This window comes from Ochotona curzoniae, unplaced genomic scaffold (assembly GCF_017591425.1).
Source record: "Ochotona curzoniae isolate NIBS_2020 unplaced genomic scaffold, NIBS_Ocur_1.0 contig_4612, whole genome shotgun sequence".
Classification (NCBI taxonomy): Eukaryota; Metazoa; Chordata; class Mammalia; order Lagomorpha; family Ochotonidae; genus Ochotona; species Ochotona curzoniae.
The window spans coordinates 5,280,903-5,307,563 of record NW_024466343.1 but is presented as its reverse complement, the minus strand read 5'-3'; the positions used below and the strand labels follow the sequence as shown (position 1 = coordinate 5,307,563).

The 26,661-nt window shown below is 40.9% G+C and overlaps 1 protein-coding gene across 1 annotated transcript in view; it reads left to right on the top strand.

Moving 5' to 3' along the window:
- Positions 1 to 20,824: 20,824 nt before the first annotated feature.
- The window catches only part of ERICH3 (glutamate rich 3), a 115,934-nt gene continuing 110,097 nt past the window's right edge, over positions 20,825 to 26,661 (top strand). The window contains exon 1 of the mRNA XM_040987248.1: positions 20,825 to 20,883. Coding sequence (XP_040843182.1) covers positions 20,825 to 20,883 — 59 coding nt within the window. The remainder of the gene's footprint in view (positions 20,884 to 26,661) is intronic.

Here is a 26,661-nt window from a genome sequence, read left to right as displayed (position 1 = left end):
TCTGAAGTTGTCAATAGGTAGAGAGCTACTAGTTCACTTGCATGGATTTCTGACACTCACTTCTCCCAAGGCAAGTTTTCCTTTCCAGAGACAGGAGAGTCCCTACCTGTATTATAAACAGGAAGTTGTGGAAATTTTTACCCAAACCATCTGCTCTTTCAACTTATTTGAACAAATCAGAAGATACAGTCATCCTAGAAAGCATTTTTTTTTTTCATGCAATAAACAGCTGAGCCCAGTATGAAAGTGACTTTGTGATGGACCATGTTGTGGAACTGCTGGTTTTCTTCCTCCTTTGAGTTTTTTACTCCTGGTTTAGAAGAACAGTGACTCAGATGAGAGTCTTCTCTCACACTGGAGTTGGCTGAAGTCATTAGTGAACAGTTATATTACTTTATTTTGACATACTCTCTCTTATCAAGCTTTGATTCTTAAATATTTCAGGAATAAAATATAAGCCAGTCGTCTACTAAAATCTGGACTTTCAGTGGATGTTTTCACAAATCCATTGTAATGTACACATTTAAGGGTTGAATAAAACTACTTTCATAAAGCCTCAATCTCCTTCCAGAATGTAAGTTCTTTCTCCAAAACTGGCCAGATTTCACACAGGATTGTTCCCTGTTCATACTAACTTATAAGCACAGTTTTCTAGGAGGAACTAAACAAGGCACTTAGTTTGATGTTATTCTGTCCAAGGATTTTTCTCAGGACATTTCTGAACCCTTTTTGATCACTTCCAGAGAAAGAATGTCCAAATATTGTCCATCTCAGTTTTGAATATTCTCATTTGAAGAGATTCAAAATGTGTTCATTTCTGTAGGGTTATTGTGATGGAGCTTCTAATTTTATTTCTTTCTCTCAAGTTATTCTGGTGAAGCAAAAACGGTCTCATAGTTTCTCCTAATTGCCTCAATGGAATTTCTCAGTTTCTACCCTCTGCAGCATAAAATCCCTCTGAATATCTGATGACATTGGTATTTTCTATTGTTTGATGATGTTTAGTTTAAGCATTATCAGTTATTTTGATGAGTTTGCTAATGAAAAGGTTTTCAAAGTGTTCACCAATATATTAAGCTTGTGCTCGACACTGCATTTTTCAAGGTACTCTTACTTTATATCATGCTAGAAGTAAGTAAAACAAGAAGGGTTTCTCTGCTTATTTTCATCAGAGCTCACATGGACAAAGAATAAAACACCATGTGTCCATAGGGTTGCCGACCTGAACAACCGGGGTGGGTCCCACTGCCATTCTGGTTCAAGTGAATGGTCCTCCCTGGCGCTGTGTCATACAGAGTCTGTGCCATCCAATATGGAAGCCTCTGAGCTAGAGAGGAAATTCAGACACATGAAAAATACACAGTAGCCCATCACCTGTTGCCAAAGTTGAAAGAATACACGCTGTTCATCACCAGAATGAAGGGGCTAAGAATGCCTTCAGCGGGGAGAGCTCTAAGTTGTGTTGAATTCTTTCTGTTCCCACACCCACCTGTTATACACAAAAGGGAATGTTTCATCCTTCAGGTTTAACCACGTGAGGAAGCTTCTAGAGTACAACTGTGAGAGCAAGGGCCTTGACTCCATATAACTGTCATAGTAGTACCGTAGTAGATGTAGTGAAATCAGTGCAAAACACGGAGGAACTTGTGATTGTGACAGTATAAACCAGAATTATACATGCTACTCAGGGCTATGTCGTAAAACTGCTTTCATCGAGTTTCCAAGTTAGATTTCCAAACTAAAACATCTAGATATTTCTTTAAAAAACTAATTTAGCCAGATAGGTTGATATTTCAAATGGGCAAATAATATTTTGAGGCATAATCAGAGGTAACTTGATATGAAGCCATTGTCTCTAACTGCAGATTCATTGTGCCATAGCTGGTGTCTTGCCTTTTCAGCTTGGCAGTGCACTGATCGGTCTCTCAGAGCCCGAGTTCCTTCCCCTGGGAGAGTTGAGAATTAAGTGAGATGACCTGTGTGGGTGGTCAGAGAGCTGGAAGTGTGAGCCAAAACATAGATTCCCTTCTGCGGTCTCTAAGGACACCCACCCGCTGTGGTTTTGCTTGTCCCCAACCACCCTGCAGGGGACAGTGTAACACAGGTGCTGAAAGTCATCGCTGTGGAGGAGTCACCACTTACTAGTGTGTGACTTCAGGCAAATTACTCCAATTCTCTGCTTCTCAGAACCTTTCTCTGTAAAAAGGTAGAAATAATAGTATTTGAGTGCAAGATGAGACATGACATTTAAAGCATTTAGCACAAAGCCTGGCATACAGCGTGTGTTCTATCATTTTTGCTGCTGTTGTTGTTACTACTCCTGCCACTGCTGCTAGAGTAGAGTTTATTTGCTTTGACGAGAGGGACTATAGCTATTCCCTAGAAATCTGCACAAAGGGTCTCTTTGAAACACGCTTAACCATTGTCCTTGCTCTGGTGACAACGGAGAGCTTCTAATTTAGTTAGTCTGAAAATAAATAGTTGATTGCTGGTAAGGAGACAGAGAAAGGTTTGGACACAAAATTCCAATTTGACAGTCTCATTCTTTTTGACTCATGTTTCCTAACAGTCTTGCCAATTCATCTGAGACGTGTCCTTCCCTAGACTCTGAGCATCCCCTAAATAACAAGATGATTTTGATTCTGTCACTTCCATTTCATCCAGCAGCTTTTCTGTTAATAGAACTGACTAGAAGTCTGGTTTTCCTTATAAGTACCTCTCCCCATTGGCCATCGTCCCTGTTCCCTCCTTTGTTGCTTCCCAGCACCTCTCTGGTCTGTAATAAGCAACCTGCATTGTACGACATGAATTACAAGAGATGGAGAATGATAAGTTCAAGCTTCTCCTGGTCTAAACTTTTTGATAAACTTCACAGCCAATAGGTCCCTGTATAATTATGATAGGTCCCTTTTTAAACCATGCTAAATCTAGCATTTTGAAAACAACTGCATTTTAAATCAGAAATTTTAGTAAATGTTCTTCTAAGAGAAAGCCAAATACACCACGATGAGAAGATTCATTACAAATTTTGACTAAGAAGGAAAAAGGGTCACATTGCTTGGACCACATTGGCCTTCATAAAAGTGTTATTTTGGGGCCCGGCCCAGTAACCTAGCGGCTAAAGTCCTCACCTTGCATGTGTCCATACCCAGTATGGGCACTGGGTCGTATCCTGGAAGCCCAGCTTCCCATCCAGCTCTCTGCTTGTGGCCTGGGAAAGCAGTCGAGGATGATCAAAGCCTTGGGACACTGCACCTGTGTGAGGGACCTGGAAAAGTCTCCTGGCTCCTGGCTTCAGATCAGTGCAGTTCTGGCCATTGCAGCTGCTTGGGGCGTGAAAGAATCCTTGAATGGAAGATTTTCCTCTGTCTCTCCACCTCTCTGTATATCTGACTTTGCAACAAAAAAATAAATCTTTTTAAAAAGGTGTTATTTTGTAGATTTGTGAAAATCTTGAGAAAGCATATAAATCCATTTTTACCTTAATATATCCTTAGGAGAGGCAACCTTAGATTGAAATTTCTGTGTATGTTTTTAGCTAGAGCCATTAAATTAAAATCGTTATGTGGGAAAAATGCTGTGTAGATTGAGGAGTATGAATGACTTAAAAATCTAGGTTATTTATTCCTTTTTTATCTGTTTCTCCTTTAAAAAATTATTTATTTATTTGAAAGAGGTAGAGAGAGAGAGACTGGCATATCTATCTACATCAATCAGTTTCTAAAGATAGGTTCATTCATTCTATTATCTATCTATATCTATCTATCTATCTATCTATCTATCTATCTATCTATCTATCTATCTATCTATCCATCCATCCATCCATCTACAGAATCTGCTAGCTTCTTGTTCACTCACTAAATGCCTGAAATGACCAGGCCTGGGCCATAGCAAAGCTGGAAGTATGAAACTCCCTCTGAATCTGCCATGACGAGTACTGGGGTTGAAGAAATTGGGCAATCGTCAGCCTCTGTGCCGGGTGCATTCGCCTAAAGCTGGAGGTGATTTACGCATGTTTTAATTGCTGTGGTTATGGAGAACTGAAGTGATGCACCGTGGCCTGTTTCTTTAGTGTTTATTTGCTTTGTACGTCAGTAAGGTTGTGTGCCCCCTGGACATTTCTTCTCTGGTTAATAACCATTTCTCCACTCCAGTGTAATTCAGGTTTCTCCTTCCCCTTTGGCTTACCACAAAGTTTGTGAACCTTGGTTATTGCGTGTGACTGTAGCTCACACCAGAGTGACACTTGCCATAAAGTTTAGGTTTCTTTCGCAGTTCTGAGGAACTTCGATGCATCAGAACATTCCTCCATGGGGTCTGCAATGTGCCACACCATGTTGAACTGCTGTCTGCGATGTCTACCTCCCAAATGAAGCAACGCTGTGAGTCCTGGCTACTCTGCTTCTGATCTGGTCCCCTACGACTGTGTCTGAAAAGGCAGCACAAGATGTCCCAAGTACATGGACCATACCACCTATTTGGGAGACCTGGATAGAGTTTTAGGCACCTGACTTAGGTGTGGCTCAATCCACTGACCACTGCAGCCATTTTGGGAGTGAATCTGTATATGGAGAATCAATGTCTCTCCTCTTCCCCCAAAACTCTGCCTTTCAAATAAATAACACTGTCCCATGTCCCCAGCTGGTCATTTAGCTCAGGAGTAATAACAACCTTGCACAGCACAGAGTGTAGTTTTGTAATCCTAAATCTTCTTCAAACTGTAGATTCTGATGTGGCCTTTAATTAAGTGGAAGAAAAACATATTAAACATTGAACTTTTAGGAAGGGAGAAATCCCTCAGTTCTGATCTTGGCTAAACGATGGAGTTGCATTCTCAAACTGCTCTATCTCAAGAAATGTCTGTGTGTTTCTCTCTGAGTGTGTTTGTTGAGCTTCGGGAGCTTGATATCGCTGCTTTAATCTGCCTATCTATTGATCTCTTCTCCCTGATTTGGGGCTCCCTGCAGCTGACCAGAGGATAATCACCTTCTCCATCTCCCACTCCAGAACTGTGTTTCTTCTATTCGGTTCTTGTCTTTTATCATAACAAACACACCGTGTTCATTTGGAACTTGTGATTATCTCCAACAGTGACAAAACTTATTTTTTAACCTTTGTGCCCACAGGGAAAAGAGATGACTGAGCAATTACTAGTGAAATTGTGCTTGTGAGAAAATGCTTAAGAAATATTCTATGAGAAAACTCTGTAAACTGTAAGGGTATTTATTTACATGGTATTAATATGACAATTATCAAAAAATGAATTAGTCTAGTTAATATCTATTTCTCAAGATCCCATCAGGTACTACTTTCAGAATGTAGTCTGAGTTACAATGTGAATATTTAAGCAATAAAGCTATATTTTTATTTAAAAAATGTATAGTTCAAATGAATTTTTATGTACCTGACTATATCTACCAGGTAAATGGTCTCAGTCTTCTCAAGGCTATGAATTTGCTTCTTATTTTTGTGAAAGAACTGTAACATTGGAGTGAGTGAGTGGCATAGTGTTTAAGTTGTCTCTTGATACACTTGCATTGGAAGGCTCAAGCTCAAGTCCCAGTTCCATTCTGGATTCCAGCTTCTTGCTAACACATTCCCTGGGATGCCACAAGTGATAATTAAGTTTTTTTTAAAGATTCATTTTATGTTTATTACAACGTCAGATATACACAGAAGAGGAGAGACAGAGAGGAAGATCTTCCATCTGATGATTCACTCCCCAAGTGACCATAATGGCTGGTGCTGCACTGATCTGAAGCCAGGAGCCAGGAGCCTCCTCCAGGTCTCCCAAGCAGGTGCAGGGTCCCAAGGCTTTGGGCTGTCCTTGACTGCTTTCGCAGGCCACAAGCAGGGAGCTGAATGGGAAGTGGAGCTGCCAGGATTAGAACCAGCGGCGCCCATATGGGATCCTGGCATGTTCAAGGCTAGGACCTTAGCTGCTAGGCCATGGCACCAGGTGCCATGATGTTTTAAATTTTGGACTGAGTTCCTGGTTCTTGGCTTCAGTATGGCCCAGTTCCAGTTGTTGTAAGCATTTCAGAAATAAACCACTACATAGAAAATATACCTGTTTGTTTATCTCTCAAATAAAAAAAAATAAAGACACTACTTTTGTTTAGACATTTAATGAAATACTTTCTTTTTACCTGTAGAGGAAATATATGATAAATTTGAGAGCAGCTCATGATGCCAAACTGCTCTTGAAAACCAATGCTGTCCTGCTTCCATGGAAAAGCCAAGTTCAATATCACTGAAATCAAATGAAGCTATAAAATTTTTAGAGATGGCTGCTCTGAGAGTGAGAGGGCATGGCACATTCTATTATTCTGTCAGGAAACAGATATGATAATAAACGAAATTTCTGATCTTTGGTTTCTTGTCACCAGCCACATCACTGAACCACTGTGCATGGAAAGGTTGGGAAAGAAGAGTTGATGCTACTGAACAGAGATTTCCTTTGAGATCAGTGACCTTCCAGTTACTGTCCTCTGCTGTTCCAAGACCAGATTCTTGTATGTACTAGCAAGAACTGGACCCAGCAAGGTCCATCGCCCCAATCAGCTGTGGTTGCATTTGCTGGGTTGGTTCTGTTTCTATCCCTGTCTTTCACTGGAACCAATGGGTGTTTGCAGTCCAGCCTGGTTCTGCCCAGCACATACTCGGCCTTTGCATAAACCAGTGGGGGCTGCAGCCCAGCCAGAGTGACGCACAATAACCCCAACCAGGCCCACCCCCTACCCTGGTTTGCCAGTATGTGTGGCAGACTAGTCCAGTCTGACCCACATCCCCTTCTGCTCTCACACATGTCAATGGGTATTAAAACTTTGTTCCATCTAACGAGCTCAACTATCCAGCCTTCACGGATGTTGTTGGGTGTCTCTGTGTCTAGCCACCCCAGCCCCTGTCCTAGTTTTCATGCCCTTCGTGGGTGGAGTAACCCCAAGAGGGAGGAGGCCACTATTTCCCTCACAGGCCACTCCTACTCCCAGATTATGCACTCTCTAGGTGGTTCTGTGGTTTAACTTGACAGAACTAGCCCCCCAGTGCCAGCTTCTGCCAGCTGATGCTGTGGCTAAGCCCCAACAACCCTCACCCACTCTAATTGTAGATTGCACCAGTAGGAATAATTAGCCCCCCCTGGTTTTTCCCTGATCTGGTCCACATGAGGTGCACAGGTGCTGTAACTCTGCCTAGTCTGGTCTACCCCCATCCCAGCTGACGCTCTCCAGTGGGAATAGCTGTTCAGCAAGGGAACCACCCTTTATTCCCCTGCCAGTTCTTCCCCTTCCCTTCCACGTGTGCTGGTTGGGTGCTGCAGTCATGTCTGGCACAGGCAACCTCACCTTGGCATTCTGTGTTGTGTACTGCTTTTGTCGTGACTGAACCTGGCTCGACTCACACTCTGTTCTGGTGTTTGGATTTGCCAGTGGATGACGTGAACTGATTCAGCCAGGTCAAATGTATGCCAGTGGGAGGGACACTTTCCATGACCTCTTGGCTGTTTCCTTCCATGCTTCTTGTGCTTACCTGCAGGGTCTGTGTCCTGCCAGAGGAGTTGCCCAGGCTCCTCCATCAGAACCCCCCAAGTGCCAGATTTCGCGCATACCAGTGTGTTCATGAGCCAGCACTACTCAGTTCACCTCCTGTCCCAGCAGGAACAGTGGCTTTTCCTAACTGGCCTTCAACCCATTCTGGTTCTTGCTGTTGGATGTTTCAGCCCAGCCATGGCTCATCCAAACCCACATATAGCTCATATATGGCTCAGTAGGTGTTGAAACCTTGCCTAGTCCATCCCACATCTACCCTGGTCCTCCAGAACACCAAAAGGTGTTGCAGTCTGGCCCGGCCTGGTGTGTCTTGTCCCAGTCCACACTTGTGCCAAGGGCGACTACAACTGTATCCTGACCAGAATGCAGCCCCATTCCAGCTTGTGTGCCCCTTGGTGGGAACCTCCACCCAGCTAGGGTGTCCCCTCAGCCCCCCATCTGGGCCTGTTCCCAGCCATAGATCGAACACATGCCAGTGGTTGCTCAGAGTTAGCTTGACAAAAAGTAATTTATAAACAATGGATATTTGTTTTTCATGGGTGTTGAGGCTCCAAGATCAGTGTGTTGGCCAATTTGGTACCTGATGCTTTCTTCTTCAAGGTGAGGCCTTGTTACTGTATCCTCAGGAAGGGATAAATGCTGTGTCGTTTCTTGGGGAAGGAATGGGTTGCAGGAACCTGGTTTCCCAAGGCTTTTCATAAAATTCCTAATCCCCTCTGTGAAGCTCTGCCCTTGTGATTTAATCACTTTCCAAAGGCCCCTACCTCTTAATACAAGCATATAGGTGATTAAGTTCAACACATGGATTTTGGAGGCAGTCAGACTACTATAGATGGAAAACAATTTCATGGCATTGCATCACTCTTTGATGACTTCAAGATAAATCTCTTCACATTGATTTTCCATTCTCTAGCTTCTCAATGCTACAGATCTGAGTAACCTATGCCAACACCAGAGGATCTAAGATACTAAGATGGGCTCTTACAAACTTAGCAATATGCTTACTTAGCTGTACACTCAAATTGGAGTTTTAAGTGGTGTTGCTAAGATAAGGCAATGTTGAGGCACTTGAAAGTATGATGCAAGGCCTTGGCACATAGCCTATATGGGATTAGAAACCATAGAAGATCTATGGTTGTATCTGGAGACAAAGTCTTGGTTACCTGACCTTTTCCTTGTTGCAAGACAATAAACATATGAAAAAAATGTATTCTTCCAATCTACTGAATCATTCCTACTTATTAAACACCAACCTTGAGAGAGATACTGTAGGAATACAAGGGTGAGAGGTGGAGAATTGCAAACTTGACAGGAAAGGGAAAGCTAATAAAGTGTTTAGATTTCATGGATCATTAATCAATCACTGTTGCAGCTAGTCAACTCTGCTGTTATTGTGCAAAAGCAGCTATAAGTGATTTGTAAACAAATAATTGTGGTTACATTCCAATATGACTTTGTTTATGAATATTGAAAAGCGAATTTCATATAATTTTCACTCATCATATAATTTTCTTCTTTTGATGTTTTTGTAAGCATCTACAAATGTAGGTTTATAGAAAAGCAGGTGTTGGGCTGGACTTAGCTGGCAAGTCATAGAGGTCCCAGTCCTGATCTAAGGCTGATCATTGGTAGTTTAGACTTGTGGTTCCTAAGTCCTCCTAGTCTCCCAGAGTGGAGAGCCAGTCAACACTGCAGGTAAGATACTTCCTTCTCATCTATTTCTTTTGAACTCCTAACCCAAAGTCACACTCCAGAGTGCTTTCTTCAAAACAGGAACCTTTTTTATAAATTTATGATCCTGCTGGGGACAACTGGGGGCTTCTTTTCCTGTGAGGAAATGAAAATGACTCCAGTGACTATTTAGTCTTGAAACAATTTAATTTAGTTTTTTTTTTCTTTATTCCCTTTCCCTATCTCCTTACTAGAAATTAACATAAAAATTCCTTCTGGCTAAATTCCCAATACATTTTCACAGTGAGCACTTTCTGAAGTGAAAATTAGTAGCTTCCTTGCAGTTTTCATCAAGGATGTGAAATTGTGCAGCTCACAGGGGTGGAGAACTCAAACCCCATTTGTGAATTAATGCATGCTGTTGAGGGTATCTCACTGTCTGCAGAGTGCCAGGGAATCTTTTTTTTTTTTTTTTTACAGAATCCTGAGTATCTAACTAGTATATTTTAGTTGCAATTCACATTCTATGAGTGAGCAAGTTCTTTTTGTATATGCAAAAATGAATTATATATGTAGTCTCTAAGTACCTACATAAGACTGCATTATTTTCCCTATCTTTAGAGACTGGGAGCAACTTGGCATATTACAGTGTTTCTTGGTAGTCATTTCAATCCTGCTTCCTTGTCACCTCAGGGTTTGTCTCTAGGTGGAATCTTGTTATAACAAGCATAGAGGGCAAGCCCAAGTGGGAGCTATAGTCAATGACAGCAGACACATAGGGAAAAGACACAGCCTTGGTCTCTTCCTGGCATTCCTGTTCCCCAAAGCAGTGCTGAATCCTTCAGACTTAGGAACTAGGCTCTTGAACTATCGTCTAATGTGTTCTTGCCATAAGATGGTTCCGGCCTTACAGGTCTCAAAGCTCATATGGTGTAGAATATTCCATCTTGGTGGCAAATTACAAGGGTTCTGGGGAAATGAATTTCATTGTATATCATTGTTTAAAAAAAAAAACAGACTGGGAATTAGCTCTAGACATGAATCCTACTTTTTCCACTAGGAATAATTGTAGACTTCCTCTGAGACAGAGAGGAGAACCTAACCTGTTGCATAGAGTGGGGATGAAGACTGACTGCTGACACAATGAACAAGAAGTGCGCAGTGAAAGGCTGAGGAGCGTGATTAGCAAGCACTCAATAAAATGCTATTATTCAGAACAGATTTTGTTTTTTTTCCCTTCATGCATGCTTCAAACATTTATTGAATGACTTCTGAGAATATAGAAAAAAAATAAATAGAACTAGAAAACAGAAGTGCTCACATTCAAGTTGACAAGTGCAGTATAGTGGGAAGAGAGTATAAAATAGGTGTTTCCAGACACAGTGGACCTGGAAGACCCGGGTCACAACACACTTGATGCCAAAGGCAGCAGTGCAGAAGCAAGGTGCTGAAGGATTTTCCAGGCATTTGAGGGTGGCAATATGTTCCCATTAGGTGGCTAGTGCAAGAGCTTGATATTGCTAGAGTTTAAGATATAGATGTGGAGAAAGTGGTCAAAACAAGACTGACGAAGGGTGTTGGGGCCAGATGGTGAAGGGCTTTCAACATCAGGCTAAGGAGACTGGGCTCTGTCATGCTCAGTGGGCCTTTACAATGTGAGCAGAATGCAATTAACAAGGTGATGCCCTTCCCACCTCTGAGTGTGACTGAGACAGAGCAGAGATGCACATGTAATTCTGTCACTACTGATGTGTCCAGCTCTTCACTTGCATGTGAAAGGCCTGAGGCCAGAGATGAAGTCAACCAAGAAAGAAGAGACAACACGAAGACAGCATTAGAATAGGTCTTCTGGATCCATTGCTTAAACTTCCTCGCCATTCATGCCTGGCCATATGCACGTGGCACAGGGTTAACTCTGTGTTTTGCTGAGCATCTGCACTGTCCCCACCTTCTCAAAGTGGGAGCTGTCAGTCTGCCTCCAGGGTCGGGTGGGGGCAGGGGCTCTGCTAAGAGTGAGGTTGTGGATTTTTCCAGGGAGGAAATGAGCAGACAGCAGTGCCTTACAACGGACTTAACAAGTTCAAAACCCAAAGCAGAGAACGGAAACCCCCTTCTTCCCCTTGGATATGCAATTTAGTCTGTTTTCCCACTGGAAATCATTGCCTTTCCCTATGGCTATTCTTTGCTGTTAGTACCACAGCTGTCACACGGTCCTTGCTTCCACACAGCCTTGCAAAAAGCACAGCAGCTAAAACGGGCGCATGTGCCTGTGGGTTTGTTTGTGTTTTCATGTTACAGGTGCCCGGGAACGGCATCCCAGAGTAACAAAGCAGGGGGCCTGTCGTGTCTCCACCCACATGGGGGCCCAGAGAAAAGGGATGAAAGCATCTTGCATCACTAGCTTCCCCAGGCTCGGTTCCAGGAGCGACTCTGCTTCGCCAGGCCCTCTCGCTTGCCTTCCCGCCTCCCTTAGCAACCGCCAGGCCTGCGGGTGGGGATCCAGGAGGCTGCTGGCAGCTGCCTGCCTAGGGCCAGGGAGGCTCTGCCCAGGTACCCCGCGCACAGGCCACTGCAGTGCGGAACCAACCATCTTGCGGCGCTAAGAGCTCACACGGTTCCACGCACCCACCGGCCGCACCTGCCACGGGGTCTAAAAGGGATCCTGCAAAAATGAGCCATTCTCACCCCACTGGGTAAGTGACAACTGGAGCTTTTCCATGCTGCGGCAGGTGGCGGCTTCAGCCAGCAGCCCCTCCTCCTTTCTCCTGCTGCGGAGAGAAGGGGTGAGGAGGGAGGAGAGGGAGGGATGGGGAGACAGAAAAAAAAAATAGTAATAATACGGCTCTGGATGGTAGCGAGAATGGCATTAATCCAGGCATCGTATCTCCTCCCTCTCCTTCCTCAGTTCTCTTACCAACGTCCCCCACTTTTGAAATTTTCACCCTTAAAGGATTAAAAACAGATGGAAAAACTGCATACGTTCTACAGGGATATTAGTGGGATCAAGAGGATCCTGTGGTGTGGAATATATGTGCATACATGTAAAAGTGGAGGTTATCAAAATATGCATTTGTTGGAAGATTTGACACACACAAACTCTCACATGACAGCTTGCATAGAAACGTGATGTGAGTTGACCAACACAGAGTGAGGTTGCAATGACAAGTTGGCCCTTTAGAATTGTTACCGGTCAGATTTCTTAGGATGGTAGGGCACTTTTAAAACTATTGGGAAGAAGAAAGGTGCTATGGCAGAGGAAAAGAAAGACAAAGGGTTTGAATGCTTGTGCTTTGAGGCCCGGTGGGGGTAAAGCACAGGCAAGCAAGGAGAAAAAGGGGTTGGTGTCTGTGTGCTGAGTGAGCTCAGGTCAGAGGGATTGCCCCAAATTACTTTGGCAATATTTAATCCCTTCTAGACACTTAACACAGTCATTATTGACTGTTGAGGAAAAATGATCCCCACTCATTTAAAGAAGGGAAAATATCCAATTTCCCTGTGAATTAAACGACGTAATGCATATTAGATGGGTTTTGATTATGATACAGCCAGTAAGCAGATAAATGCCCTAGTTGATCTTGCAACTAATTTGAAGCAGCTTTCCTTTTTAATTGCATTTATTGCACATTTTCAAGAGCAGAAAATTAGCAGAGGACAACATATTTGAGATCATTTTGAGTTTGTGATGTCTGAAACACTTCATTGGTTGGAATTTATAGTCAAATTTGAAATTTTTACTTGTTAATAAATTTTCTGATCTTAATGACATAAACAAAAATGTTTGAAAAAATGAAACCATACAAGTGTTTTTTTTGCAGTCAGTTGCAGCACTTTTTGAAAAGTGGTGAAGCTATGAATATACAAGCTGCTTATTTCATCACAGCTTGAGTTTAGTTTAGGCTTTAACATTTTGAAGCTGGATTCCTGAAGCGGTTTTCATTTGCTGTGGTCATGTGGGTGTAAAAAAACGCTGTTTTTCTGCAGCTGCTGTTTGCAGTATGTCTGCATTCAGGAAAATGAATGTGTCAGTCATGGTTGTCTTCCTATGTTTTTCAAGTTTTTGGCTAAGTTAGAATCTGATCAGACCATTTAATCATCTATTTCAAAATGTGGAAAAACCTTATTAAATTGGGTGTGATTAAGATTTCAGTAACTGAAGTCAAATTTTTCTGAAGTCCTATTAGTTCTAAGCACATGGGGAAAAGGAAAATTTGTGATTTAATGAAATATATGCTTCACGATACTCTTTCAAAAGGATATCAAAATGGTAACAGATATGTTGCATGAAAATGAATTATTGAGTGTTCTATAGTGTATTTTACTAATTTTTGTGACCCTGGGAGCTAGGGTAGCATTCAATATAAAGCTCAACAAGAGCTTGTTGAAAGAATGGGATCACTTGAGGTGCATCCAAACTGTAGGTGCGTGCATTCATGTATGAAAATCATGTAAGACAAACAGTATTTAAGTATTTCCTCTGCGTCATTATTTATTCTCATGTTTTGCACAGAGTCCTTCATTGAACCTTCCCACCCATTCCGTGGGCAGGTTTAACTACTCTCATTTTCATAGGGAAGGATATTGGAGACTTGGAATTTCTGAAGGTTGTATAGCTGGAAGGGCTGGGGCTGGAATGCAAGCCTAGGTGGCGCTGCTTCAGAGCCTGTGCCCCTCACCATCGCACCATGGTGTGTGACATGGGCAGCAGTTGAGATTTACCAATGCATTCCCAAGGAAATGCTTATACCTGACAGTGGGTACCAGATACTGGGTGACCTTATGTAACGATCTGATGTTTTGATATATGATTAGAGAACACTTCTGTGATAGTGTGCATAGATGTGTGTGCTTGTGTCTACTTCATCAAATGTAAATAAAAACCATAAGCATAAATATAAACCAACATAAATGCCTCAAAATTCACCCTAGAACCAAATTGTTGAAATTGTTAGGTTTCCCTCAAATAAAAGCAGTAATTAATTTTTCTTGCTTATGTTACCATTTGGAACAAATGCAAGTTTCAGTAGCAAATAAAAGGATTCATTAAAGCTGAGAAAGCTTTTCCATAACTACTTGCACAGTTCATATTTATTACATTTTAAGGATAAAGAAGTAATGAAATGAAGATGTACAATAAAACAGAAATTCTAAATTGCTAAAATTCCAACAATCTCTAAATGACATCTCAATGTCTCCTCTTGGTGAGGCCTCAGAATTCCATTGCTTACATAATGCTAGCACAAAATACTTGATATAGCAAGCACAAAGGGTCTGTGCTTTGCTTGGGCTTTAGAATAAATAAACATCTTAAAAATGCCTGCCAAATATAAAAGAAACTTTGAATCTAGGAGTTGCATTGTGATTTGGTGAAAATAACATCTGAAATACTGTTTTTGGCCCTTCTATCTCTAATTAAATTATTTTAGAGTGGAAAAATTTCAAATCATGATCCCTCGGGTTTGCTAAATCTCATCCATACTAAGTGTGTGTGTGTGTGTGTGTGTGTGTGTGTGTGTGTGTGTGTGTGTGTGTGTAGGGGAGGGAGGGTGGAGGTGTTGTGCACAAGTCCTGGAGGTGAAATAAGGAATTTATAGTTGTCATTCACACATGAGAGAAACGGTGGGGATTGTCTTCTGGTTCTGTGCAAGGATCAGCCATGAATCAATCCATGTGAGACTGCCTCCCATTGGCATGTGGCTCTCAGTAGGTAAACCCACCTGGAAATTTCCTTTGAGGAAGGGAGAATGGAGAATATTATTTATGACAAGAAAATAAAGGTCAGGAGATTAAATGTTTTGGAAGATTGTTCAGAGGTCTAGATGCATTTATTTGTTATTTTCAATTAGTAGCTCACAGCTTTTTGATGTAGAGTTGTGTTTTTATAGTGAGAGAAGAAACTGAAGTGTAAAAAAGAATAACACATCCCTGTACTACCTGTTGACTTAGTCCCTTCTCATCACGCAACACTAAACCATACTGTAAATAAAATTGTCATTTTTAAAGAAAATATGTGTATCTAAAAGTGACTAAAATGACAAACTTGTCACATAGAGGAGTGTCAGTAATTTCTCCAGTGGCATGCTTATCTTTCCTTAGCTGGAAAACAGGGTAGAAAGTTTTTACAGTTCTTTATTTAATTTTATTTATTTGAAAGGCAGAGAGACAGAGAGAGAGAGAGAGAGAGAGAGAGAGAGAGAGAGAGACCATCTTGCACCTGCTCATTCACTTCTTAAATGTCCACAGCAGTAGATATTGATCTAGGCTGAAGCCAGAAGTCTGGAAGTCATTCCAAGTCTCCAAATTTTTGTCTGGTTCCAAATATTTGATCCATCAGCTATTCTTTCTAGGTTTTTCATGGGCGGGAAGCTGGAAGTCGAATAGGAGCTGGGACTTGAACCCAAGCACTTGGGGAAGCAGGTGAAACCAGCCAATATCTTTTTTTTTTTGAAAAAAGATTTCTTTATTTTCATTGGAAAGGCAGATTTACACAGAGAAGACGATACAAAGAGAAAGGCCTTCTGTCTGCTGGTTCACTCCTCAAGTGGTTGCAACAGTTGGAGCTAAGCCAATGTGAGGCCAGGAGTAAGAAGAGATGCTTCCTGGTCTTCCACATGGGTGTAGGGTCCCATGGCTTTAGGCCATTATCTACTGCTTTCCCAGATCACAAGAAGGGAGCTGGATAGGAAGTGAAGCAGTAGGGATATGAACCGGTACCCAAATGGGATCCCGATACACACAAAACAAGAATTCAGTCACTCAGTCATTGCGCCAGGCCAGTAACCAACATCTTAACTGCTGTGCTAAAATGCTTTCTCCCAAGGTAGCACTTTGCATGGCCAGAGTAGCCAAGGTAGCATTTTGTATGGCCAGAGTAGTACCCTCGTGTCTTTGTTGCCCATTCACAACCACAAATGTACCTTTTTAAAATATATATGTTTATTTGCAAGGCAGATGAAAGTTGGAACTTGAAAGTTGAGAGAGTGAGAGAAAGAGAAAGGGAGACATCTACATTTCCTACTGTTGGTTTATTATCCAGATGGTGGCAACAGCCTGGTCTGGGCCAAGTTGTAGCCAGTGGCCAAGAACTCCATCTCTCCATTCTGGTTTTTCAGAGATGGCAGGAGTCCAAGTTCTTGAGCTATCTTTGTCTTTTCAGGTGTCTTGGCAGGGAGCAGCTCCAAGAGCAAGGCCACTGTAATATGGATCAGTATTTAGATATAGGATACTGGCTTTCAAATGGTGCTTTAATCCACTGAGCCACAACCTTGGACTCCAATGTATCTTTTGGACAGAATTTCATACTTGAATTGTCATTGAATATTTGAATTCAAGCTGAGCTGAGTACTTTCTATTTGCCATTTTGTTAATACTAACAAATTAACTTTGAGGAGTAATTTGGCTCTCTTCAAATGAGATGAATCAAACAGGCCCATTGTGTGTTCTCCCCCTGATCATTTTATTCTAGATATTGTTTTTTTTTATAGTTGAGACCTTACCCATTTGTTTAATAAACCTTAAATGTATTGGGTTAGAAAGGGATATGTTATGGCAATGTCACTTAGTTCCCCATAGCTACAAGTGAAAATCAGGTGAAGGTCAACACCAATAAAATGTTTTTCATGATTTTTTCAAATGACAGCTCAGTTAGGTACTCTGTCATCTGTGTTGAATACAAAATATTAGGAGCTATTCGACTTGCAGTCAAATCTTGCTCAGTGATGGCAGCTATTTTTTGTTTCAGCATCTAAACAATGGTTCAAGTGCTACTTTGTTTTTCAAATGTTTTTCTATCTAACCTCAGGGCACCCTGAAAACACACCTTTTGGTGAGAGATATACCTTTTTTTTTTTTTTTGGTAAAATCTGAAAGATGATAATAAAATGGGGGTTGAGGTAAACAGCATGACTGAAAGTACCTTCTCAGGAAGATCAGTCTTGTAGAATACAGTAGAACCTTGAGGAATAGAAATTGATCCCCTAAAAGTATCCTTACTCAAGTTTTCCAAGGAAAGTATTTGGCTATCAGCATGTCTGCACACACCCCGGTTTGTAAATTTTGGAATTGGAGAATGGGAGTCCATACACAAGAGCATCCACTTCCCTTCTCAAGGAAGAGAAAGGGTGACTTCTGCAATGTTTTTGGATTTTTCCTAACTGCATGGATATTTTATCAGGAAAATGGAAAATAAGGCTTCTTCGATTCAATTCGCAATTCTGAAATCAGTGTCAAATATCAGGACTCTACAGTAAAGTTTGTGTACTGTTGAGACTAAATTTTTATATAATATTCAATAAAGACTTAAAATTTTTGGATGATGAAACTGAAATAACCTTTAAATCATTTTGGTACAAACATGAAAAGCAGCAAGCAAATGGAATTATTTGATCTTTCTCTCCCAGAGTTTACACACTTTCTACACAGCAGTTAAGAATTGTGTATAATGAGATGATTCCAGAGATAAACATCAATTTAAAATAAAATTGTCTAACTAGGTGGGGATAAAATTTACAAATAATAATAAGTTAACATTCATATTTGTTTGCATGCTGTAACAAACTGAGTATAAGTTTATTTAAAGAATATGCAAGTAGGGCACGGCAGCATGGCCTAATGGCTAAAGTCCTCGCCTTGAATGCGCTGGGATCCCATATGGCCGCTGGTTCTAATCCTGGCAGCTTCATTTCCCATCCAGCTCCCTGCTTGTGGCCTGGGAAAGCAGTCCGAGGACAGCCCAGAGCTTTGGGATTCTGCACCCACGTGAGAGACCTAGAAGAGGTTCCTGGTTCCCTGCTTCGGGTTGGTGCAGCACCAGCCATTGTGGTCACTTGGGGGAGTGAATCATCAGATGGAAGATCTTCCTCTCTGTCTCTCCTTTCTGTATATCTGGCTTTGCAATAAAAATAAATAAATATTTTTTTAAAAAAGGAATAAGCAAGTAGAGGGCAATGATCTGTGCCATACTCAAAGTATAACTCTTAGGAAAACTGACCAACAGTGAAGCATGGACATTTATGCTTTCAATTCAAACAAACTATTAATTATAGATTTATTTTTATATAACCTATTTTTTTTTTTAGATTTATTTTTATTATTTTTTCATTGGAAAGGCGGATATACAGAGAGGAGAGACAGAGAGGAAGATCTTCCGTCCGATGATTCACTCCCCAAGTGAGCGCAACGGGCCGATACTATGCAGATCCAAAGCCAGGAGCCTCTTCCGGGTCTCCCACACGGGTGCAGGTTCCCAAAGCTTTGGGCCATCCTCGACTGCTTTCCCAGGCCACAGGCAGGGAGCTGGAAGGGAAGCGGGGCTGCCGGGATTAGAACCGGCGCCCATATGGGATCCCGGGCGTGCTAGGCGAGGACTTAACCACTTGCGCCACCGCTCCGGGCCCTAACCTATTTTTTTTAAGATTTATTTATTTATTGGAAAGTCAGATATACAGAGAGGAGGAGAGACAGAGAGGAAGATCTTCTGTCTGATGATTCACTCCCCAAGTGAGCACAACGGCTGGTGCTATGCGGATCCAAAGCCAGGATCCAGGAACTTTTTCCAGGTATCCCATATGGGTGCAGGGTCCCAAGGCTTTGGGCTGTCCTCAACTGCTTTCCCAGGCCACAAGCAGAGAGTTGGATGGGAAATGGAGCTGCCAGGACTAGAACCAGCGCCCATATGGGATCCAGGCACGTTCAAGGCGAGGACTTTAGCCACTAGGCCATGCCACCAGGTCCATTAACCTAATTTTTAAAATAACCAATCATTGATCCTCAATGCATTGAAGACAAAAGTTGCTAAATGTTTGTAGAGATTTTGGTAAGTGTGTAAACATGTTTTTATTTCTGATTAGTTCCTTCCTTGGGTTTTAGCCCTGTGGTTCTCAAACTTCAGCAAAATAAGAGTTAGTGAATAGTGTATTCTGTTGAAAATCATGCATATTGTAGTTTATGGATTAAGTAAGTGATTTTCAAAATTTTTGTTTTTTTGCTTTTTTTCATGTGTGTTCATATGTTGCACATTTTGAAAATCAAAATCCACAATTAGGATGGAATTTCCTGTGCCTCTAGTTCCTGCTGCGCAGAATTCACTTGGTTCCTTCATTAGTCAGACCCTGGAAATCATTCTCTTCTTGCATGAGTCTCAGGAAGGAAACACATTCTTCGTTGACAACATCATTGCTGCAAATTGTGGGATCAGAAAAGATACTTGGATTAAAGTAACTCACCTGGGAGCTTGCCTTTTTGGAGGAATGCTTTTCTGAAGAAAAGAGAAAAAGATGTGACAAGTTGAGTAGTGTAGCTTGAAAAATCATGCTTTCCTGAGATTCTGTCGGTATTAGGATTAAAAGTTTTTTGAGACTTGTCAAATCATTGCCTTTATAGTGAGCCAGAAGAGGCATGCTTTAAAAGTGAACACTGACAAGAGTAGCTACATGGATCTGGATTCCTTAATCATTTGTTATCCTCTTGTGGATCTACTCTCCCTCTCGGGCTAAGTCTTCTTATCTTCCTTCCTCTCTTGTGAAGTTAACACTTTTTGGTCTGGCTAGATTTTTGTGAAGTTTGATTATCTGTCAAAGAAAAGGTGATTTCCCAAGCTTTGGAGACTCTCTTGGCGTGCATAATTATCCTCTCCTCTTCCATCCTAACTGTGGTAGGTCTAAAAAGTATCCACCCATTTAAAAAAATATATGTGTATATATATGTGTGTGTTTATGTATATGTATGTGTATATATGTATATATACATATATATATATTTAAAGGTAGAGTGTCAGAAAGTGAGATGGGGCAAAGGAATTGAGAGAGAGAGAAAGAGAAAGAGAGATCTTCTTTCTTCTAGCTCACTTTCCCAAATGACTACGACAGTTCTACACTGGGTGGAAGCCAAGAGTAAGGGGCTTCATCCTATTACTTTCCAAATACTTTGACCACCTTCTGGGTCATCAAGAATTCTATTTTCCTATACAAAAACCTCAGGATAAAGGTATAAAATCTGTACTTAGGCAAGATTTTTAAACATTTATTATGCCTAAATTCATGTTATGTACTTAAACTGATAAGCCTTTTAGTTATTTCTATGATATCAGTCAAATTGAGTTCTCCTGCTTCCACCTTATTTCTTACGTTGGTGTTCTAACCTTTAGTATCTTAGAATGTGGCTGTATGTGGAGAAAGAACCTTTAGAGAAGTAATTAAGGTTAAATGAAGTTAATGGGGTGAATCCTAATTCAATGTTATGACAGTATTTTAGAAGAAGAGATTGGGATTTAGACATGTAATGAATCATGAAGACAGAGGGTCAAGGTGGGCACCTGCAAGCCAAGGAGAGAGGACTGAAGTGTGTCCCTCCCGCATGGCCCCTCGGAAGAAATCAAAATAGCTGCCGTCATGATCTCCAGCCTCTAGAAACCTGAGAAAGTCTATTGCATGTGTTGAAACCACATGGTAATGAGTGATATTATATAATGACAGCCATACCATATAAATATACTTGTGTGTAACGCTGCTGATGCTCTTTCCTTCTGGGTTCTGAGAAGCTAAGCACAGTGTTTGCAAGAAGTTCAGAGTCATTGAAAATAAAGAGATGATTTATTCATGTATAACAATATGAGGGTCGTGATTGACTTCATCCTTTGGAACTGTTATCACAAAATACCGCAGGACAGGTAACCTATAAACAAAAGTCATTTGTTTCTGATCGTTCTGAAGGCCAGGAAGTTGAAGACCAAGGTGCTGGTACATTCACTGTCCAATAGTGAAGGCCTGCTTTCTGGTTCACAGATGGCGGTCCTGTGTCCTCACATGGGAAGCACTCTGAGAGCCTTCTGTTTAGTTATTTACTCCATTCACAAAAGGCTTTTGTTCAACTAAAGGCTAGCTAACTCCCCATACTCTTTTTTGTGAAAATTATTTTTTAATAATCTTACTTAGTTGATTAGGGTACAAAAGGTCCAGGGCTACAGGATGAAAGTGGGTAATACCATTGTTTCCACACTAATATAATTTTTCCCTGTTTCTGGGGTTTGGGGAGTAATAAAGGGAAAAGCTCCACCCAACCTCCCACCCTTCCCAGATCCCCAATGGGAGGCATGCTCCGAGGGTCCTGCTCAAACAGTTTTGATGGTTTATCAGTTCTGGATTGCTGCCAGTCTCGCAGTTCTAATCACAACAAAACCTATCCAGAGTCCACGGGTTGACAGTCTCTTCATGGTTGGGGCTCTAAGGTCAGCAGTTCAATTGGAGGGATCTCCAAAGAAATTTCATCTGAGATGATCCCAGACCTGATTCTTGTGTGAATTTGCTAGTACAGGGTCCAACACCGTCTGTCACACTAATCAGCTTATGCACATGCTGGTCATTGCAATTGCTGGGTCCATTCTGTTTCCAGCTCTGTCTTCCTCGTGAACCAATGGGTATTGTAGTCCAGCTCGATCCTATCCACTTCATACTCGGTCCCCATACCCTTTTAATACCATCACAATGGGTGTTAAGATTTCAACATATGAATTTGGGTTGGGTATAAACATTAAGTTCACAATGAGCAGAGTGGAAATTTGAGGCCAAAAGTTTAATAGGGAAATAAAAGTCAAAGCCAACGGAAAATATGAGAAAAGACTCAGTAAGATGAAATAATTAAGATAATAAGTCAATGATCTCTACAGGTGAGTGTTGAACTTTGAAGTCTGATTAGTAATCAGATGCCTCCCCAACTCTCAGCGCCTGCCACTGGTTGAGAAAGCAAATTGAACATTTTAAGCTGATGATCCATTTTTGTGTGACTGTTATTATTTTTCTATAATAGTCATAAACATTTATAAATTAATGAAAATTCTTGGGGCAAAATATTGAATCAAGGGAAGAAACAGCAGGGAACTAAACAGACAATATAAATTGCACATAGTAGTTATAAAACAGCATTAAAAACTAAGGATTTTAAATTGAATTGAATCATAGTGTTTTATGGTAGCAGTTAATGTGGCATTCTCGATGTGCTATGGATTGTAATATTTCATATTTGTGAATATTATGTGGCTCTCATATTAAGAAGCTCCTTCACTTCATAGCTCGCTTCAAGATATTTACAATAATATTGTTTCTGTTGTTTAGATGCAAATGAAAATAATTTCTGGAAATTGGAATAGTATATTTGGAAGAGTCCTCAAAACTAGTACTTGTGATGCAAGTTTTTTTCCCCTTTTCTTCTTGTATTTATCTGTATGTTGAAAGTTTTCTACTTTGAGTAGGAAAGTGATACCCATAAATAATTAAGTTATTCAGACAATAAAATTAAGGTATTCTGACAATAGTATGACAATAGTATACTATTTTAAAAGCTATCTTTAAGACTATACATTAAGAAATGAGAGAGAGAATCTTTCATTCCTTGTAGCACTCTCTAATTCCCCAAAACAGCTGAGTTGAGCAAGGCTGAAGGTATAAACCAGGAACTCAAGCCAAATCTCCCAAGTGGCTGAAAGGGAGTCAACTACGTGTGTACCACCTGCTACCTTCCAGGGCATGAATTAACAGGGAGCTGGAATCCAAAGTGGAGCCAGTTTTCACACTCCAACATCCAATATGTAGACACATCAACACTTACCTCAAAGAGTGCACACGTTACTTGATCACTTCCACCACAGAGTTAGAGCTGTTTTCATTTCTCCCATGTAGACTGCAATACTTTATACCAAAGGATGCATTTCTCTACAACTTCAAATCCTCATTTTATCCTCAAGACTATCCCTGAACTTAGTTGAATAAATGCTGATGTATGTCTTATCTTAGTGACCATTTATTGTAAGTCCTGACAGTATATTCATTCAGTCAAATAATATTTACTGCATGTCTATAGTGTGCTAGTTTCTCGGCAACCAAATTAAGCGTTTTTGTGTTTCAGAAGTTCCGTTAACAGAAATTCATTTGAGTTCTTGAAAACTATCTGGATAGCGAGTTTTAAAAAATAGTCATCAAGCATTATTGCAATTTGTCCTTGAGCAGCACCGTGGCTATTTCCGTTAGACTGTGCTCAGCTGCAGTGTGGCTTAAACCTGAAGAAACTTTGTTATTTATTTCACAAGCAGGCTACAGATATCTGCTTATATTTTTAAATAATATCAGGATTTGGGTCCTTAGATCTGTAATTTTTGGTCATTTCTTATGATAGCAAGATGATTTCCCTATATTTAGGCATTATATCCTTTTGAAACCACCCCAAACAGAAAGGAAAACACAAGCCCAAAGGGAAGATCTTCATTTTTGCTTTTGTTACTGAATAATGGGAGCAAATATTTCCAGAGTTCTTCTGTTAGAGCTTTCTTTGTACCTTCTTGATTATAAACACTGTCAGTGGACTTGCCTCACTACAGGGCATGGTGGGAGGCACTGAGTGAGCAGTCGATTTTTTCAGTTCTACTTCTGATGGGAGCTAGGCAATGGAAAGCACTTGGCATTGGTAACATCCAATAAAGAGCTTTAGTCACTGCTTCTCTGCCACTGGACCTATGTTCTCTGAGATTGCGATTGCTGTATGTTCCACAGGAATGTTCTGTGACCTTGAAGATTTTGCTATTTCTATGATTTTTAAAAATTTTTATTGAAGAGTTAGATTTAGAGAAAGAAGAAAAGACAGAGAAAGATCTTCCATCTGTTGGTTCACTCCCCAAGTGGATGCAATGGCCAGAGCTGAGGAGCTTCTTCCAGGTCCCATGTGGGTGCTGACCACAAGGCTTTGGGCCATCCTTGACTGCTTTCCAAAGCCACAAGTAGGGAACTTGGAGGGAAGTGGAACAGCTGGGATACAAACTGGTGCCCATATGGGATACTGGCACATGTAAGATGAAGACTTTAGCCATTACACTGCTATACTGGGCCCTTTGATTTTTCTTAATAAAAGATTTTTATATTTATCTTTATTGGAAAGAAAGATTTACAGTGAAAAGGAGATATATGGAGAAAGCTTCCCATATGGCCAGGACTGAGAGCTGATCTGCATCCAGGAACTAGGAGCCTCTTTCGAATCTCCCACAAGGGAGCAAGGGCCCAACAACTTGGTCCATTCTCTACTGATTCTTAGGTCAAAAGTAGATTGCTGGATCAGAAATGGATCTGCTGGGACATTTAGTGGCACCCATATGGGATGTCAGCACTTGCAGGTGGAAGATTAGCCTGTTGAGCCACCATACTAGCCCCAATCTCTATGATTCTTTTGGGATTTGCCTTATAGGAGACATTTCTGCTTTGTAGGTTGTTAGAATTACACAAGATACCCCAGTTCATCTAGCACAGGGCCTGGCATGCAACAGTAATTCTCATGTGCCAGGTTGGTGCCTCATAGATTTTGCCCATAGAAGGCATAGATATCTGCTAAAAAGCTTCTGTTTCCTGGTCCTGAGATAAAGGTCAAGTTAGATTAATTAGATAAGATGTTACAGAGAGATTAATTTGGGGCAAGAGTCTTGAAGGAGGGGGATATACACAGTGATATATACAAAACAGTGAAAATGATTTTTAAAAAATCTGAAATCATTATTATAATTATTGCAGTAATCACTATAGTAGCGCATTAAGATTTTGAACAAGTGGGCTTGGCTCGGTAGCCCAATGGCTGAAGACCTTGCCTTGGATATACCAAAATCCTGTATGGGCACTGGTTCATATCCTAGAGACCCCAGTTCCCATCCAGCTCCCTGCTTGTGGCCTGGGAAAGTAGTTGAGGACGGCCCAAACCTTGGGGCCCTGCACCCGCATAGGAGACGTGGAAGAGGCTCCTGGCTCCTGGATCCTGGCTTTGGATTGGTTCAGCTCTGGCTGTTGTGGCCACTTGGGGGGCGGGGGTGAATCAGTGGATGGAAAATATTCTCCTCTATCTCTCTTCCTTTCTGTATATTTGTCTTTCCAATAAAAATGACTAAATCTTAAAAAATGATTTTGGACAAGTGAAAGGTGATAGCTGCTGAACTTGTTTAGCTGACATGCTGTTAGTGGGTAAGGAAGTGGTAAAATCAAGAGAGCTGGCCTCTGCTGGGAAGTTATCAGCTCTGACTTAATTTGAAGTTTCCCTTACTTTTGTTCATTTCTTGGACACTTGAGAAAACGCTAACTAGATATATGAGGTATGAAATTTGCCTTCAATTTAATGTCAGAAATTAATTTCTAATGCATTATTGACCATCTCTGAATTTATACAGAAATGAATTTGAACATTTTCTTCTCTTAAAATAGTTTGAATATATCTCTGTAACTATAGTTAATGAATTTTTCACCACAATTTACAAGGATTTGCATGAGATGATTTATCTCTGTTAAAGTCTTCTATTCTAGAAATTCTTTCTCTTCAGTGAAGCTGTGGGCATAGAACATTCACTTGGGCTGGACCTTCCCAAACTTGGAGTAGGTGTGAGGCTGGCTTCTGGCTACTGTAGCTATTGGAAAGGGTATTCAATTTCTAGTTCCTGGATGAAATTGGCTCAGAAATATGGAAGATCTTTGTAGAGTTTGTGTATAATGTGTATTTTGAAAAAAAATTATTTATGAATGTAAAAAAATGGCACCAAACAGACATCTTTTAATTTTACTTTCACCTGAAATATTTTGAAGGACTTTCATGTAATGAAGGATCTGGAGTTTCAAGGGCAGATGCAAGAGTAGGTAGCAGGAATTAAATTCCAGAATCCCTTGACAGGAAGTGGGAGCACTATGGCAGGGCATTTGGGAGACAAGACAAAAGAAGTTTAATTTTGTGCTGGGAGGTGTAGGTATAAGGCTGGGATATTGGAGTGTGGGATCGGGAGTTGAAGCATCTTTGTACATTTTTTGTCTCCTCCAAATAAAAGAAAGACTGATATTGCAAAATCAATGTTGTATAAAACTATGTTATTGCTGTAACAATTGTTTTTGGAATGAGAAAGATAAAGGTTGAACCTCAGTTACACCTTGTGAGAACTGAGGAAAGTTCACTTCTCAGTGCCACACTTTTCATTTTCAAAAAACATAGATGAGGCTAGCAGCTGGTGTTGTGGTGCAGTGGGTCAGATCGCTCTCTGTGATGGCAGCATCTCATGTGGGTGTTGACCCCTGTTCCAATTGCTCCACTTCCAATCCAGCTCCTTGTTAAAGGTCTGGGAAATATAGTGGAAGATGGCTTGAGTGTTTAGGTCTCTGCCACCCACTGGGAGCCCTATATGACACCTCTAGCTTTCAGTTTGTGCCTGGCTACAGCAGCCATCTGGGGGGATGAATCAGTAGATGTAAGTTCTCCTCTTTCTAACTCTGACTTTCAGATAAATAAATAATTTTTTCAAATGAAGCCAAGCAATACTGCTCTAGCTAGAGTATTGAGTACATGATAGGGCTCAACATATGTCAGCTCTTGCCTATTTATGCTGATCATTATTTAAATTACATATGATTAAATCTTTCTGATTTAATAAACTATATAAACCAGA